The 13,643-nt window shown below is 43.8% G+C and overlaps 1 protein-coding gene across 1 annotated transcript in view; it reads right to left on the reverse strand.

Annotated features, from left to right (window-relative positions):
* Positions 1–13,643, reverse strand: part of Sntg2 (syntrophin gamma 2) — a 207,359-nt gene that overhangs the window by 48,314 nt on the left and 145,402 nt on the right. The window contains exons 12-14 of the mRNA XM_005360658.2: positions 12,507–12,626; positions 4,527–4,598; positions 1,616–1,822 (exon numbers count right to left, since the gene is read on the reverse strand). Of these exons, the coding sequence (XP_005360715.1) occupies positions 1,616–1,822; positions 4,527–4,598; positions 12,507–12,626 (399 nt within the window). The remainder of the gene's footprint in view (positions 1–1,615; positions 1,823–4,526; positions 4,599–12,506; positions 12,627–13,643) is intronic.

Raw genomic sequence — 13,643 nt, forward strand, 5'->3', positions numbered from 1 at the left:
TTCCTACATGAAAGGAAGGAAGGACTCCACCTGCTCCCATGACCGAACACTGTCAACCTCTGGAGAACAGATGTTGTCTGTGATGGTTCAGCTCCAATCCCCTAGCCGCCTCTGCCCTCTTTTAGAAGATGACACTTCTAAATATAAAGAAGGACTTGTGACCTCTGTGGGAAGGAGTTCTCCTTTCTATTAACACTACAGACACACTTATCAATCAGACTGAATCACCCACAGTGCCCACTATTGAGAGGAATGGCTACCAGCTTCCCTCCAACCCTGAGTTCCGTGATGGAGCTTCCTCTTTATCTCAGGACATCTCCTGGTTGTCCGTCACTTGTTTTTCAGGGAGACTGTGCTCACCTGACTGCATTGTCTCTGACCTGAGCTCTGTAGAGCATTGACCGTGGCCACCAGATGGGTACCATCCTTGTGTCTCCAGCTTCCATGTTGGAAGCCGAATGTGTGCTACAATTCTCAGAGCAAAAATAGCTCCACCTCTACTCCCTATAAAGGCATCACAAAGTTGCCTTCTGGTGGCATGGACTATCTGTTTAGATGATATCTAGGTGGCTTACAAGTCATCATATCCAGTAAGTGCTTGAGGAAGGATAGCCAATATTGTGGGGTTTCCTTCCAATGTCAGATCCTGAAAATGTGACCTGCTATCTCAGCTCTACGATGCTAATGAGGATCAAGGAATAAGTTACCTCATGCATACATAGTGGCTAGTTCAGAGGAAGACTTCAGGGGATGGGTGGAGCAAAACATTCAGTTTTTGTGGACATCTGGATGTCAGGGCGTTTGGTGGTCTAACAGACTTCACAAGCATTCTCAGAGATGATCAGCAGCCAGCGACAGCTCAGCCCATTGCAAAGATCATGTGGCTGTGCTGGCAGCAGAGAGACAGGTAAATGAACAGAATCTCTTCATACTGGAAATGAAGCAACCGTTTTTAGTTTTTATGCTCACGCTCTTAGAGTTATTACAGCCAGACTAGCCATGAACCCAGACTCTTGGCAAGGGGACAGAGCTTGTCTGACACATTGCTTCATTTATTTTCCGCCATTCTTTTCCCCAGCAGGACATATCTTGTGACGAGGCCCATATTTACGATAACAGAAACCACAGTGCACCCTTCCTTATCCGCTCAGTGGATATGCGTTTAAATCTGTGGATGACTTATTTGCTGTCTTCAAGAACAAAGAGGCGATTCAGACACATTGCTGTATCATATTCTCCTTAGGACTATTAAGTCTGAGAGGAAAGCCCGCGATGTGCCATAAAATATTGCACATCCAGGTGATTCAGAGCTGCCCTGTGTCTACAGTGGCTGGTGAGTTCCTCAGCAGAAGGTGATTTGGCCCCTTTCTCACAGTCAATATGAATGCACATATGAGCTAGATGCAAGATGTTGTGACAGACAGCTCCCCTTCCTTATCAGTGAAGGCCCTGCTCATCATGGAAGATTGCTTTGACATGGTGACTCAGATGAAAAACGTTCACCTTTCACCGTTCGCTCTCGTGGAATCAACCCTTATTTCTATCCCATCCCCCAGGGGTGAGATGTTGCCCAAATCTGATAGTGAGAAAATCGTGCATCCCATAATGCACTCACCCCAGTTCTCTGGACTTCCATGAAAGTTGCTCTTTGGAATGACTTCTCCCACACGGCCAGCTCACTGCCCAGCTCCACACTGAAGACATGGCTCCTCCCATGGCCAGCCAGGACACTGAAGCAGTATGGCCTGGGGTCTTCACAGTCAAAATCATGGAGACCCAGGTACAAGTTTGCCTGCAGCCAGTAGTTGTCCGAAAGCCAGAACTAAAAGATAGCATGGATTGGAAATGGGTCAGGATTGAAGGCTGGGCCTGGAACCTAGCCTACTACTGGGGAAGAAGGTTGCATTTGCCTGGTCTGGTGCAGGTCACCTCTTCCTCACAACCACCAAATGGGATGAATAATGAAGCACAATTAATAAAAATTCAGAGACAGAAATTGGGTTTTAACCTGAAGGTCAGAAAAGCAAAACAGCCAGCTCCTGGATCTTACTTCTACCTTAGTCTGAAATGGCGATCATGCCTCCAGGAATCTCAGAAAGACACTGACCTCCAGGAATCTCAGAAAGACACTAAGAGTGAGTGCCATCTCCTCCCATTTTATAGTCTTCTCTAGTTCTGGGATTAAGGGTGTGCACCACTACTGCCTGGTTTCTATGGCAAGCTAGTGTGGCTGCTGGGATTAAAGGTGTGTGTCATTGCTGCTGGGGCTGTAAGGCTGGCCAGTGGGGCTGTTTTATTTCTCTGACCCTTAGGCAAGCTTTATTTGTTAAAATACAGATAAAATGCCACCACACGCTTCAGCAACATTTTCAGAACCACAGCTGAAGCAAACAGAAAGGAGGAATGTTCTAGATTCCATCACGGAATCACCTGACTGTCCTGTCCCCACCGAACAACTCGCAGCTGTGTCTTCCAAATATGGTTCTGATGTGCTTGTTTGGGGTAGCCGTACCCTCTCCGGATTCCCCCTGTCGTGGTTAGTTACAGGGACCGGATGCTGGCCACCAGTTGTTGCCACTTTCAGAGGAAGGGCAGAGAAGCAGGCAGCAGGGAATACTGGCAGGAATCTTCTGGGATAGGCCAGGGTTCTAAGGAGGAGTTCAGGTCCAGGGCTGCAGGACGGTGGCTACTGTAAAAACTCTGAGTTTTGAGGTGAATTGTTATCCAACGATAAGTCTCTAATGCAGAGGCAAAAGTATGCTCTTGTTCTTATAACTATTTTTCAACCATAAATTGTAGCGAAGGAGTTCATGACTGAATGAGTAAATCTTCACGGGGGGCGGGGAGAGGGACCGTACTTGGGAAACTGAGCTAAGCAGTATGAATGAAGAGCACGATCATCCTCATTAATAGGTTCATCCCAGCAACTATGTATTTAAACTGTCTCCCTAACAGCGCTGAAATGACAGGAACACAGATCACTAAGATGCATCTAGCCTGCTGTCTAATAACTCTACACAACCGGCGAATAAAATGCAGTTTATAAAGGATTGCTTCAGAATAGCCTATGAAATGCTGCACGGTAATTCACAGATCTGGCCACATACCAACATCCCCAGGGACGTTTGTGTCAGGAGAACTCAGTTGTGAGACATCTCACAGCATGCAAAATTAGAGCTTTCGCCTTTGGTGAAGCTTCCTCCAGATGATCAAAACACAGAGAAGGTTGAGAATCCCTGCAGGGTACGCCCCTGGCCCGAAAGACCTGGAAACTAGAGTCCATGTCACAGGGACATGAGAGGTGTGTTGGCGGCACAACTAGCAAGCTTCCCCCTCATTACCTTTGAATACTTCCATCTAATTAGTTAGAATTACTTTACTCATTATTCTGGCCTACCCAGTCCAGGCTTAAGTAAGAAATCATTTTAGGTCACAAATTTGAATTTGATTGCTAAAATATTCCTCTCCAGGGCGGAGATGGTGGCTACGCAGGTAAGACTGATTGCTGCAAAAGCCTGAGGACCTGAGTTCAAATCCTCCATACGTGTAGAAAAGTCAGGATGACCCTGTGTGTTTGGAACCCCAGTGCAGTTAGGACAGAGAGAGGAGGATGGCTGAAGCCTGCTATCGGCCTACCTCCAGGTTCAGTGAGAAACTCTGTTTCAAGGGAATAAGGTGGAAAAAAAATAAGAAACCTAGCAAACTCTCCTTGCCTCTGCATATTCAAGGGTGTAAGTACTTACACACATATGCACCACACACACACACACACACACAAACACACAAACACACACAATCCACCGCCACCATCCACCCTAAATACCACCCATCATTTCATCATTCAGTCACCATCCATCCATCCATCCATCCATCCATCCATCCATCCATCTACCCATCCATCCATCCATCCATCCATCCATCCATCCATCCATCCATCCATCCATCCTTCCATCCATCTATCCACTCATCCATCCATCTACTCATCCATCCACTCATCCATCCATCCATCCATCCATCCACCCATCCATCCATCCATCCACTCATCCATCCACTCATCCATCCATCCATCCATCCATCCATCCATCCATCCATCCACTCATTCATCCATCTATCCATCCATCCACTCATCCATCCATCTATCCATCCATTTGTCCATCTATCCATCTATCTATCCACCCATCTGTCCATCCATCCATCTGTCCATCCATCCATCCATCTGTCCATCCATCCATCCATCTGTCCATCTATCCATCTATCTATCTATCCGTCCATCCGTCCGTCCGTCCATCCATCCATCCAGCCATCCATCCATCCATCCAGCCAGCCAGCCAGCCAGCCAGCCAGCCATCCTCCTCAATAATCAATAGCATGATAACACAACTGGACTGGAATAGCTGGTGGAATAAGAAAGGTTGAAGTTATTTTTCTATCTCAAAATATCCCTCAAAGAACATATTTCTCCTCACACGCTGTCAGCTGAAGGACATCGTTTCTCTTCAAGGCTTCCTAATGTCCAGGATACCCACCTTGTGAACTTTAAACAGCACCTCACAGAGGTTATAGGCACGTTCTGCTCGTCCCCAATCCAATGTGCTTACCTGTGGGAGACAAACAGACGCATTGGTACAGGAAGAGGAAGCTCCTTCAGCTATGAGCTCCAGCACTTACTGTTTCCACAGGTCTCAGTTTAGATACTAAGCTTCCCTTGCCCTGGGTGACAATGAACTTTATATCCTGGTGTGGGTTCTGATTCTGTGTCCTCCTCTAGTGTGTAACAGGGATACAAAGGATACTTTATTGAGACACACACTGGTAATATGAGAACTTTATACTCCTGAGGATGGTTTTAGGGATCCATCTTTTTGTGGATTATCTGTCAATTAAATTTTAGTTTAAATGCAGAAAATGTAGGAAGAGTATGCACGTGGGACAGCGTGACAATCAAGCAGACACACTGTTGACCAGCTGTCTGGTACTCAGGCCTCAACTCTCTAGACATTTCTGTCTCAGAAATGACAGGAAAATTTACCTCACCAATTTACCTGAATGTGTTTTTGGATGGTTGGGCACACAACAGCTCATAACTATTCATTTTTGAGTGATGTGTTATGATTTATAATTTACACTCACACATATGACCTCTGAGTTAAAATGCTTCTGGCAAAAAAAATGCTTCTGGCAAACATGTATACATGTATTCTCAGCAGAGTGAGAGATTGGGGTCTCCTCTGTGGACTATGCACTTAGTCTTAGAATCAGTAAACTTGAAGAAGAGTTTTCCGTGTTATCTTTGAGGCATGAATCCTGATGTATTTAATCAGTAGGTGGTTTCTTAGCCATCATCCCACCACATAAAATGTTGCCAAGGTGCTGCTGAAGTCAGAGAACTAGCCCACAGCGAACGTGACATAGAAACAACGCTGACATGTTACCGTTTAATCTGCCATTGCTCCAGAACCCACTGCTACCAGAATTGGACAACAAAAATACTGGAAAATCGCACCTTGATAGAAAGCAAGTAGGATAAAAGTGCTGACGTGAAGCTGGCTTTTGGGTCAGCCTTCAGGCCTAGCATGGTTTCTGGGATCCGCAGATGCTAGCTGTTCTTACTGCATCCTTCAAATCCAAAATGTCTAAGACTTTTACACCCTTTTCCAAAGCCAACATGTTCAGGGGTCCCAAGACAGCATTGCCCTAATTCAAAGACAATGCTCACTGAATCGGAAGCTGCTCCTGCCCTCCTGTTCATGTGGATAAGGGAGATACAGATGCTTCTCAGGATAGAGCACCAGGGTTGTTGGTATTACTAGACAAAAATAAACCATACATGGACAGGCACCATGCTCAGCATTCCCATTAGAGAAGTGCTGATTATTTTGAGAGAATTAACAAAAAAAAAAAAACAAAGAAATGATTAAGCACATTATTCGGAGACATGCTCCTTTAATAGCTGATGTGATGCTTAAATATGTATTATACATATTCATAATTTTGCCTTTCGAAATGTAGTTTGTAAAAGAAGCATTTCCCGTGTCATTTTTTTTTTTCAGAAATAAAATTCAAATGGTAGCTTGGAATCTCAGTGTGTAGATTCATCATTTTTGTAAGCCTGCCTGAACTTTATGCTGGCCATTTTAGATTGAGGCTATATTTTAATCATTCTAAAAGTACCCTGATTATCCCATTGAGGACATTATGCTCTGATATCCTGTTGTTATCAAATGCATCTTCCTCATTAGCCTATCATCAGTATATGGCAGAATAGCCTTCTTTCCGAGCTGTGTTCTTAAGTAAGGGCAGGAGGAGGTAGCAGCTCTTATGTTCTGCAAACTCTAGGGCTTCCTCTGTTGTATTCAAGGTATTTTCTGGGCACCTGCTTTCCTTCTGTTTTAGTGTTCCCGCCAGGAGGTCATGCCTATCCTGTGGGGGTGACCCCATCTCCCCTCTAGTTCCCAAGTTCCTAGAAGTGACTGATGATCCCAGCTTCTGCTGTTGTATAAATCATGTCCTGCCCTTCATCACCTTGGTGACCGTGATGGATTCAGGGAAGAGACCGCTGCAGATTTGGAGATGAGGTAGAAGGGCTAAGATTTATTTCATTATTGGACCCGGGATAAGCGCATCACCCGAGCATTGTTGGAAGTTACAATAGGACATCGGTTATCGGTGATGTCTTGATGACACCAGTTCCTTTGCTATAACAAGTTACACAGATGCAAAGTAACCTGAAGCAGGGTGGGGGAGGAGTCAGGAGTTATGTGACTGTCTTCCATTATCTGCTTTTTCTTTAAACCTCAATCTCTATAAAATCAGGCTCCTTAAAAAAAATAGATCTTTTTCTTCATTCCCTTTCCCTGGGATTCCTGAACTCTTCTTACAGGCTTAGCTGAGACACAGACTGGAAGTCTTTCTTCATATCCTGAGAAAAGACTCGGTAGTCATGTACCTGGGCCCTCACCCTTCACTCACCTAACACTGAATTCCTGTCGGCCTTTGCCCGCCCACTGTACCTGGGTCTGCTACCCAGTAGGCTCCAGGAGAGAGGGCATGGGCAACATGCTCAGAGAGGAGCATGTGTGCTCAGCAAAGCCCCACCTTGAGGCTGAGCCAGTAGTCAGACTTGATAGCTGCAGCCAGCCTGGTTCTAGCCTGCACAGCCTCGCCTCCCTATGTGACTCTGGGGTAGAGATCTGTAATCCAGCAGAAAGGCAGACAGGAGGAGTCTTTCAATTTCTCCTTGCAGAAAATATTTGTCATATTCTGCATGGTTCTTTCCACTTTTTATTAGTTATAGCTCTAAAACCTGGCGGTGAGTTCTGAACTCTGAATGTAAGTCTTTCAGCGCTTATCCTGATATCCACATTTGCTTGAGTAAAAAACAGTTGACAGAAAGAGCTATTTGACATACATTCACATATTCATAATAGAATATACATGCAAAGTTCAGAAATGTCGCTCTGCCTGGTCAACAGTATTCTGACAAAAGTGACGGTCTAGTGAGCTCTGCAGGTTCCTGCCTTGGTGCTCAGGGTTGGAACACGGGGGCAGATACCGCACCTGCCAAGCTCACCAAGACAGAAGTCTTTGGCCCTGCAATGTTTCAGATGAAGCTTAGTGACCTCAGATTTTAGCTTCTAAGTAAACGGACACTGGCTCTCTAGTAGGGACTGTGAGGTGGTCACCTCAGCTTCTGCTGACACTTGTGAACCATGGAACCTCGGTGACCCTAGGACTAAACATGGGGCACACTAATGAGAAGCTGCATGGGCACACCCTTCTTGTCCCGTGGATTTGTAAGGAAACTCAGAGACTCTCCAGCTTTTGAGAAGGAAAGAAAGACTAAGGAGAGAGAATGGTATTTTGGATAAAACACTATATTTACACTATAGACATGCATTTAATTATTGCTATCTTTACAAAAAAAGTTCCTGATTTTGCAAACCAGGTTCTCGGTGATGTCATATCCTCAAGTGAAAGGGTCCCTCATACAGGGAGCACAACTTCTTTCTGCTACAGTACTTTCATGATGACCCTCTCAGGGAAGGGATAAAACCTCAAACAGAAAGAAGGAGCATGCAGCTCAGCACTCTGTGCTATCATCTAGCTAGCTTCTCTAGACAGTGGCTTCACGTGTTATCACTGGCCTTGACAGTAACTTCCCCTGGTGATGTAGAATCAATGCAAGCAGAGACTAGGCCAATGGATTCCAGATCCCCGAAAAGGCGCATTTTAATGAAGATGACAAGCAGGCACTCGTGGCGGGAGGCAGAGGCAGGCGGATCTCTGTGAGTTCGAGGCCAGCCTGGTCTAGAAGAGCTAGTTCCAGGACAGGAACCAAAAAAAAGCTACAGAGAAACCCTGTCTTGAAAATCCAAAAATAAAATAAAATAAAAAGCAAAACAAAACAAGCAGGCACTCGGGGGAGAAGTGACTAGGGATTTCTAAATCACATGTCCCTGCTCCTCCAAACAGTGGCACTTGACGACTTTCTGACCTGACTGGCCAGTTGTGGCTTTCAGCAGAGCTGTACTTTTGACGATAAGCCATACTATGTGGGTTTCTTTTAGGGTTACCATGGGATTGATGCCAAATCATGATGATGCAGCAGTTCTGCAGTGGATTCATTCTGTCCGGCATTCTGCCAACTTTAGTCAATTCAGTTCTTTCCAGATAAACTTTCACAAATTTTAGAATATATCTGCCTAATGGAATTCTTAAAATCACTGCTAATATTTCCTGTGGGCACTAGGGCCTTCAACACTAATTTTTACACTAATGCTACTCGATGTTGCTAAAATGATTTTGCAGCCTCACTTTTAACACCTTTTAATGGAGTTTGAAAACATGAAGAGTTGAAGCATCACCTTTTGGGTTTGCATTTGCAAGTCAGAAATAAATATTCTATCACTGAAAGTGAGCAGAGCGACAAGCGGGGCTGAGGGTCTCAGTCTTCCACCCCCAACTGTTCAGGATCTCTGAGGGTTTTGGAGATGGGGGATAGAGAATGGATGGTGGGGTTCCTTTCTTTCAGACCCTGCTTCTTCCTCAACAGAACACCTCACTGCAAAGGATTTGACCCCCATATCTCCCCACCTCTTCCTAAAGGAACTCAGAAGGAAACTGTCCTTGATCGAAGGATATTATTTTTTTTAACCTCTTTCTAAATTTCCCATAATAAGAATCTTTAAGTCCTTCTAGGTTCTGTTTCAAAATTCTGATTAGATGTGTTGAGAACTATAGTTTAGTGAATATTTTGACTTTCCTGTATTGTCAAGGTTTATAAATAAAACTGGCCTTTGGGGTGAAGGCTGATTGTGTTGTAATCATTTTGAAGACACTAGTGACAACCATTTAGGAGCATTGGCAGGGTTTCTTCTCCCCTGAAGTCACTTGAGTAGCTTCAAACTCCTGGAACAGGAGATTCTGCCTCTTTCCTCTAGGGAGGACATGCCGACTTTACTGAGATGAAGTCTGCACTATGGAGAGATGGGTGGGTTTCCAGCTTGCTGCATAAAGTCTATACAGAGAACAGTAACTTGGGAGCTCCCGTCTGAAACTCAGACCACTGTATATGAGGGGACTATGAGCTCTGCTGGGCCCACACGCTGGGGAACCTGGCACTGGACACGCTGCAAGTCATTAACTGCCTGTCTCCAATCCAGGAGCTTAAAGCTTCATTCAGAGTTAAATAAATAAAATATTCATTAAAACTTAATGTTTTAGATTTAGGCAAAGTAAAAACTGTCATTGGAAATTATTAGCAATGCCAAGATATAAACCCTAGGCCCAGGAAACATATATAAATACTTAGGTGTAAATTTACTTACCATATCGTGTACATTGCTATGGCAACAAAAAGCCGTCTAGTATTAGTAAGTATGATTTTCATCTTTTAAATTTTATGTGCTTCAGAGGCTTCAAATCACGTGCATAAGTAAACCATTCTGTGATCACTGTGGCCCAGTGGGATTTTCCAGTTGAGATTTATTATCTCTGACAGATAACTGGGGGGACTACCGAAGAAGAAATGTAAACAAGTTGCCTCATGTCCCTGGATGGTAAGCAGGACAATTATGCTGAGAACTTGTAGCTCTGAGTTATTAACCTGCAGCCAATTCCATCGAGACAAGGGGTGATTCTTCTTCATTGCTCCATGTCATCTTTCCTATCTTGCTTCAAAATACACTTTGGTTATTGTGGATAAAAGATGAATTGTTTAATAAAATATCTAATTTTGTCCAACGCCACTCTATTATGCAAGGCCAACTTTTATCTTTCTATTTAACATGTCGTAACGCGCTGTCTAGGCTGCTTGCAGCGCCTTGCACTTTTATTTAATAAGGGGCTCGCTGTCTTGAGCACACTGCAAGCGAATGACCCTCCCCTGTTTGTCTCTAGAAACGGATAGGTGTTGAGCTATGTCAATGGGATACAAACAAATCTGAAAACCCTGGTTTTATGGTCTGACTTCTAAGCTGCTGTTCTCTGTGCTTTTGTCTTCCGTCTTGCTGATGCTGTATAGGATGCAATCAAGGCTTTCAAATTACTCAGAAACTAATTGTGACCTCCTTCCTTTGTTGCCCTTAATTATAAATGGAGTAACCATCATGTCTACTTTTAATGGTGTGTCTGGTTACTGTGTTTGCCATCACACTGTCTGACACTGTGAAGACCCTTGTCCTGGATGTTCCAGCTATGTGGGGTTCTTGTCCTATGGGACCAGCTAACTTGGCCAAGTGCTTGGATGGGCTTCCTCATCAACCCTCTTTAATTCTTTTATAGAATAAAACAACTTTTATTTCCCCCTGGGGATTGCTTCATGTTGATTTGAGAGCTTAAAGAACAAAATACCCAAAGAGTTGATTTTTTTTCCCCTTAATATCCTATTTCGAGAGTTTTCTGACATTTCTAATTCTTTGAGCACAGCTGTAGGGTTTCATTATCTTCCAATATAAGGGATTACCCAGCCAGAGACCATTCAGCCATCAGAGAGCATCTATGTCAGTCACTTAACCTCCTAACCAGCAGCGACTTTATTACCCTTTTACAGGGACTGCAATGACAGCTATGTCACCAGAAAATTGAAAATTATCTGAAGACATAGGGACTGTAGAAATGAAACCTCCTACTTCAGTCTGACTATGGGCTGAATATTCATTCACATATCAAGCTGTTTTCACCAATGGCTTCTTTCAGCATAATTGTCATAGGAAGAATGGAACTTTCCCAGGCCTAGAGGAAGCATGTGGCACACCCATCACAACTCACAAGGGAAGATCCCTCCAGCCAGATGAGCACCACCCCTGTGGTCCCCACTGCTAACAGCACCTGCTTGCTACTGACGTCATTATCCAGGTCATACCTGAGCAGGGGGGAAGACTCTAGCACTACTCAACAACACCCACTTACTCTGTTAGATAAAACCCTGTTGTTCAACAACTTTAAAGAACATTAATTAGTTGACCTTCAAGAGAATTTAATCAGTGCTTATGCAAATCTGTAGGTGATTGGAATGTGAGTAAATTTACAAGAGTTTTTACATAACAAAAACCACTTTGTTGTCCTGCTCCAAATGTAGGGGCAGGGGAGCACATTCCTAGGGAAAGCCAGGGAAGGTAGCAGCAGGTACTCACTAGTGAGTACCTTTCCCACTGTTAGCTTTCCATTTTATACAGGATGCACACCCCAAGGGAAGTGCAGTAAAGGGTGCTTTTGAAAATATAATTTTTCCCCAAACATTCATGTTGCTTTTTCTCATCTCAATGGTAGAAATTTATCTCACTACTTTTGTGGCTCTTTCTGAATTTTCAGAGACATTAAACCAAGTTTCATTACTTTTTAGACCTAGTGGTCAGAATCCTGAAAGTGAAAATAAATAAATAAATAAATAAATAAATAAATAAATAAATAAATAAACAAACGGAATACAAAGATGTCCAAATGAGGAGCTTTTAGACAGAGCATTTACAACCCATTTGATCGACCTGAGAACAGTGTGGGTAGGAATTGGAAATAGAAGTATAGAAAACAGTATCCATCCTTACAGTTATGTGATGGGTCCCACTAAAGCAGGCTGTTCGCTTTGATCAAATCTGGAAATTGTGTGGGAAAGAATAACTTTGGAAATTTCATTATTTAGACATTTAGTTAGAAATATCTGGGGGGGGGGGCTGTGTTTTGCTTTGACTGCCTCTTGGAGCTTTCAACCATGTAACTCAACCAAAGAGCTGTCTGCACCCCACCTCCACACCAGCTGATGTTTGGAGCAAAGAAATGCTACAGCCCTATCTCACCAGCTGTTTGAACTGAAAGACAGAAATGGATTCACTTATGAGTTTGAAATAAGTCCCTGGTGGTTAATCCATAAGCAGGACCCGTTCCAACCACTGAGGTCTGGAGACAACCATGGCCAGCCACCTGTCTCTGCCACTTCCCAGGGCCCAATTGCATATGAATAACTCCAGCAACAGGCCCCTCACCCACATCAGATGCAAAGACATTCTTACCGGAGGAGTGTTGAAAATGTAGAAGGATGAGCCCTTCAGGGCCAAGAACTTGGATCTGAAGTTCTGAGAGGTGTCATCAGCTCCCTGGAGCCTCTCATTTACCCAGCCCATGTGCACCACCTGCAGAGGGAAACCTTGGAAAATTAAAAGCCAAGCCTTAATGAGAGTGTTCTAAAAGCAGCATACTAACCACAATCAACATGCAATGCTCTTTGACTTCAACCCAGTAGTACCTCTGGAAAACAGCAGGAGATCAAAGAAGTCTACATAAATCTGTAAGTTCCAACTCAAGTAGACAGAAGTATAAGACAGTTTGTGATGGATACCTAGAACCTCATGGATAAGACTACACAGCAGCTAATTGTGGAGTCCTTGTATGTCTTAAAAATGTGGCGCTACAAGACCTTGAAAGAAAAATACTCCAAATGGAAAAAACAAAAGACCCAGGAGAGCCCAAACAATCCCATAGAATAAAGGAACTCCAGGGGCATCACCATCCCCGACATCAACCTCTATTATAGACTTACAGTAATGAAAACAGCCTGGTATTGGCATAAAAACAGACAGATGGACCAATGGAACTGAATCGAAGACCCTGATATTAATCCATACATCTGTAAACACTGATTTTTGACAAGCAAGATAAAATTATACAATGGAAAAAAGAAAGCATCTTCAACAAATGGCACTGGCATAACTGGATGTCAGCATGTAGAAAAATACAAAGAGATCCATATCTATCCCTATACATGAAACTCAAGTCCAAATGTCAAATTTAAGACTAATAACTCCAACCACACTGAACCTGATAGAAGAGAAAGTGAGAAGTACCCTTGAACGCATGGACACAGGAGACTACTTCCTAAATATAACACCAGTAGCATTCCCAGCACTCGGGAGGCAGAGGCAGGCGGATCTCTGTGAGTTCGAGACCAGCCTGGTCTACGAGAGCTAGTTCCAGGACAGGCTCCAAAACCACAGGGAAACTCTGTCTCGAAAAAAGAAAAAAAAAATAACACCAGTAGCACAGACACTTAGAGCAACAATAAATAAATGGGACCTCCTGAAACTGAGAAGCTTCTGTAAGGCAAAGGGCAGAGTCAATAAGATAAAAATGCAGCCTACTGAATAGGAAAA

Source organism: Microtus ochrogaster, linkage group LG3, assembly GCF_000317375.1.
Source record: "Microtus ochrogaster isolate Prairie Vole_2 linkage group LG3, MicOch1.0, whole genome shotgun sequence".
Lineage (NCBI taxonomy): Eukaryota > Metazoa > Chordata > Mammalia > Rodentia > Cricetidae > Microtus > Microtus ochrogaster.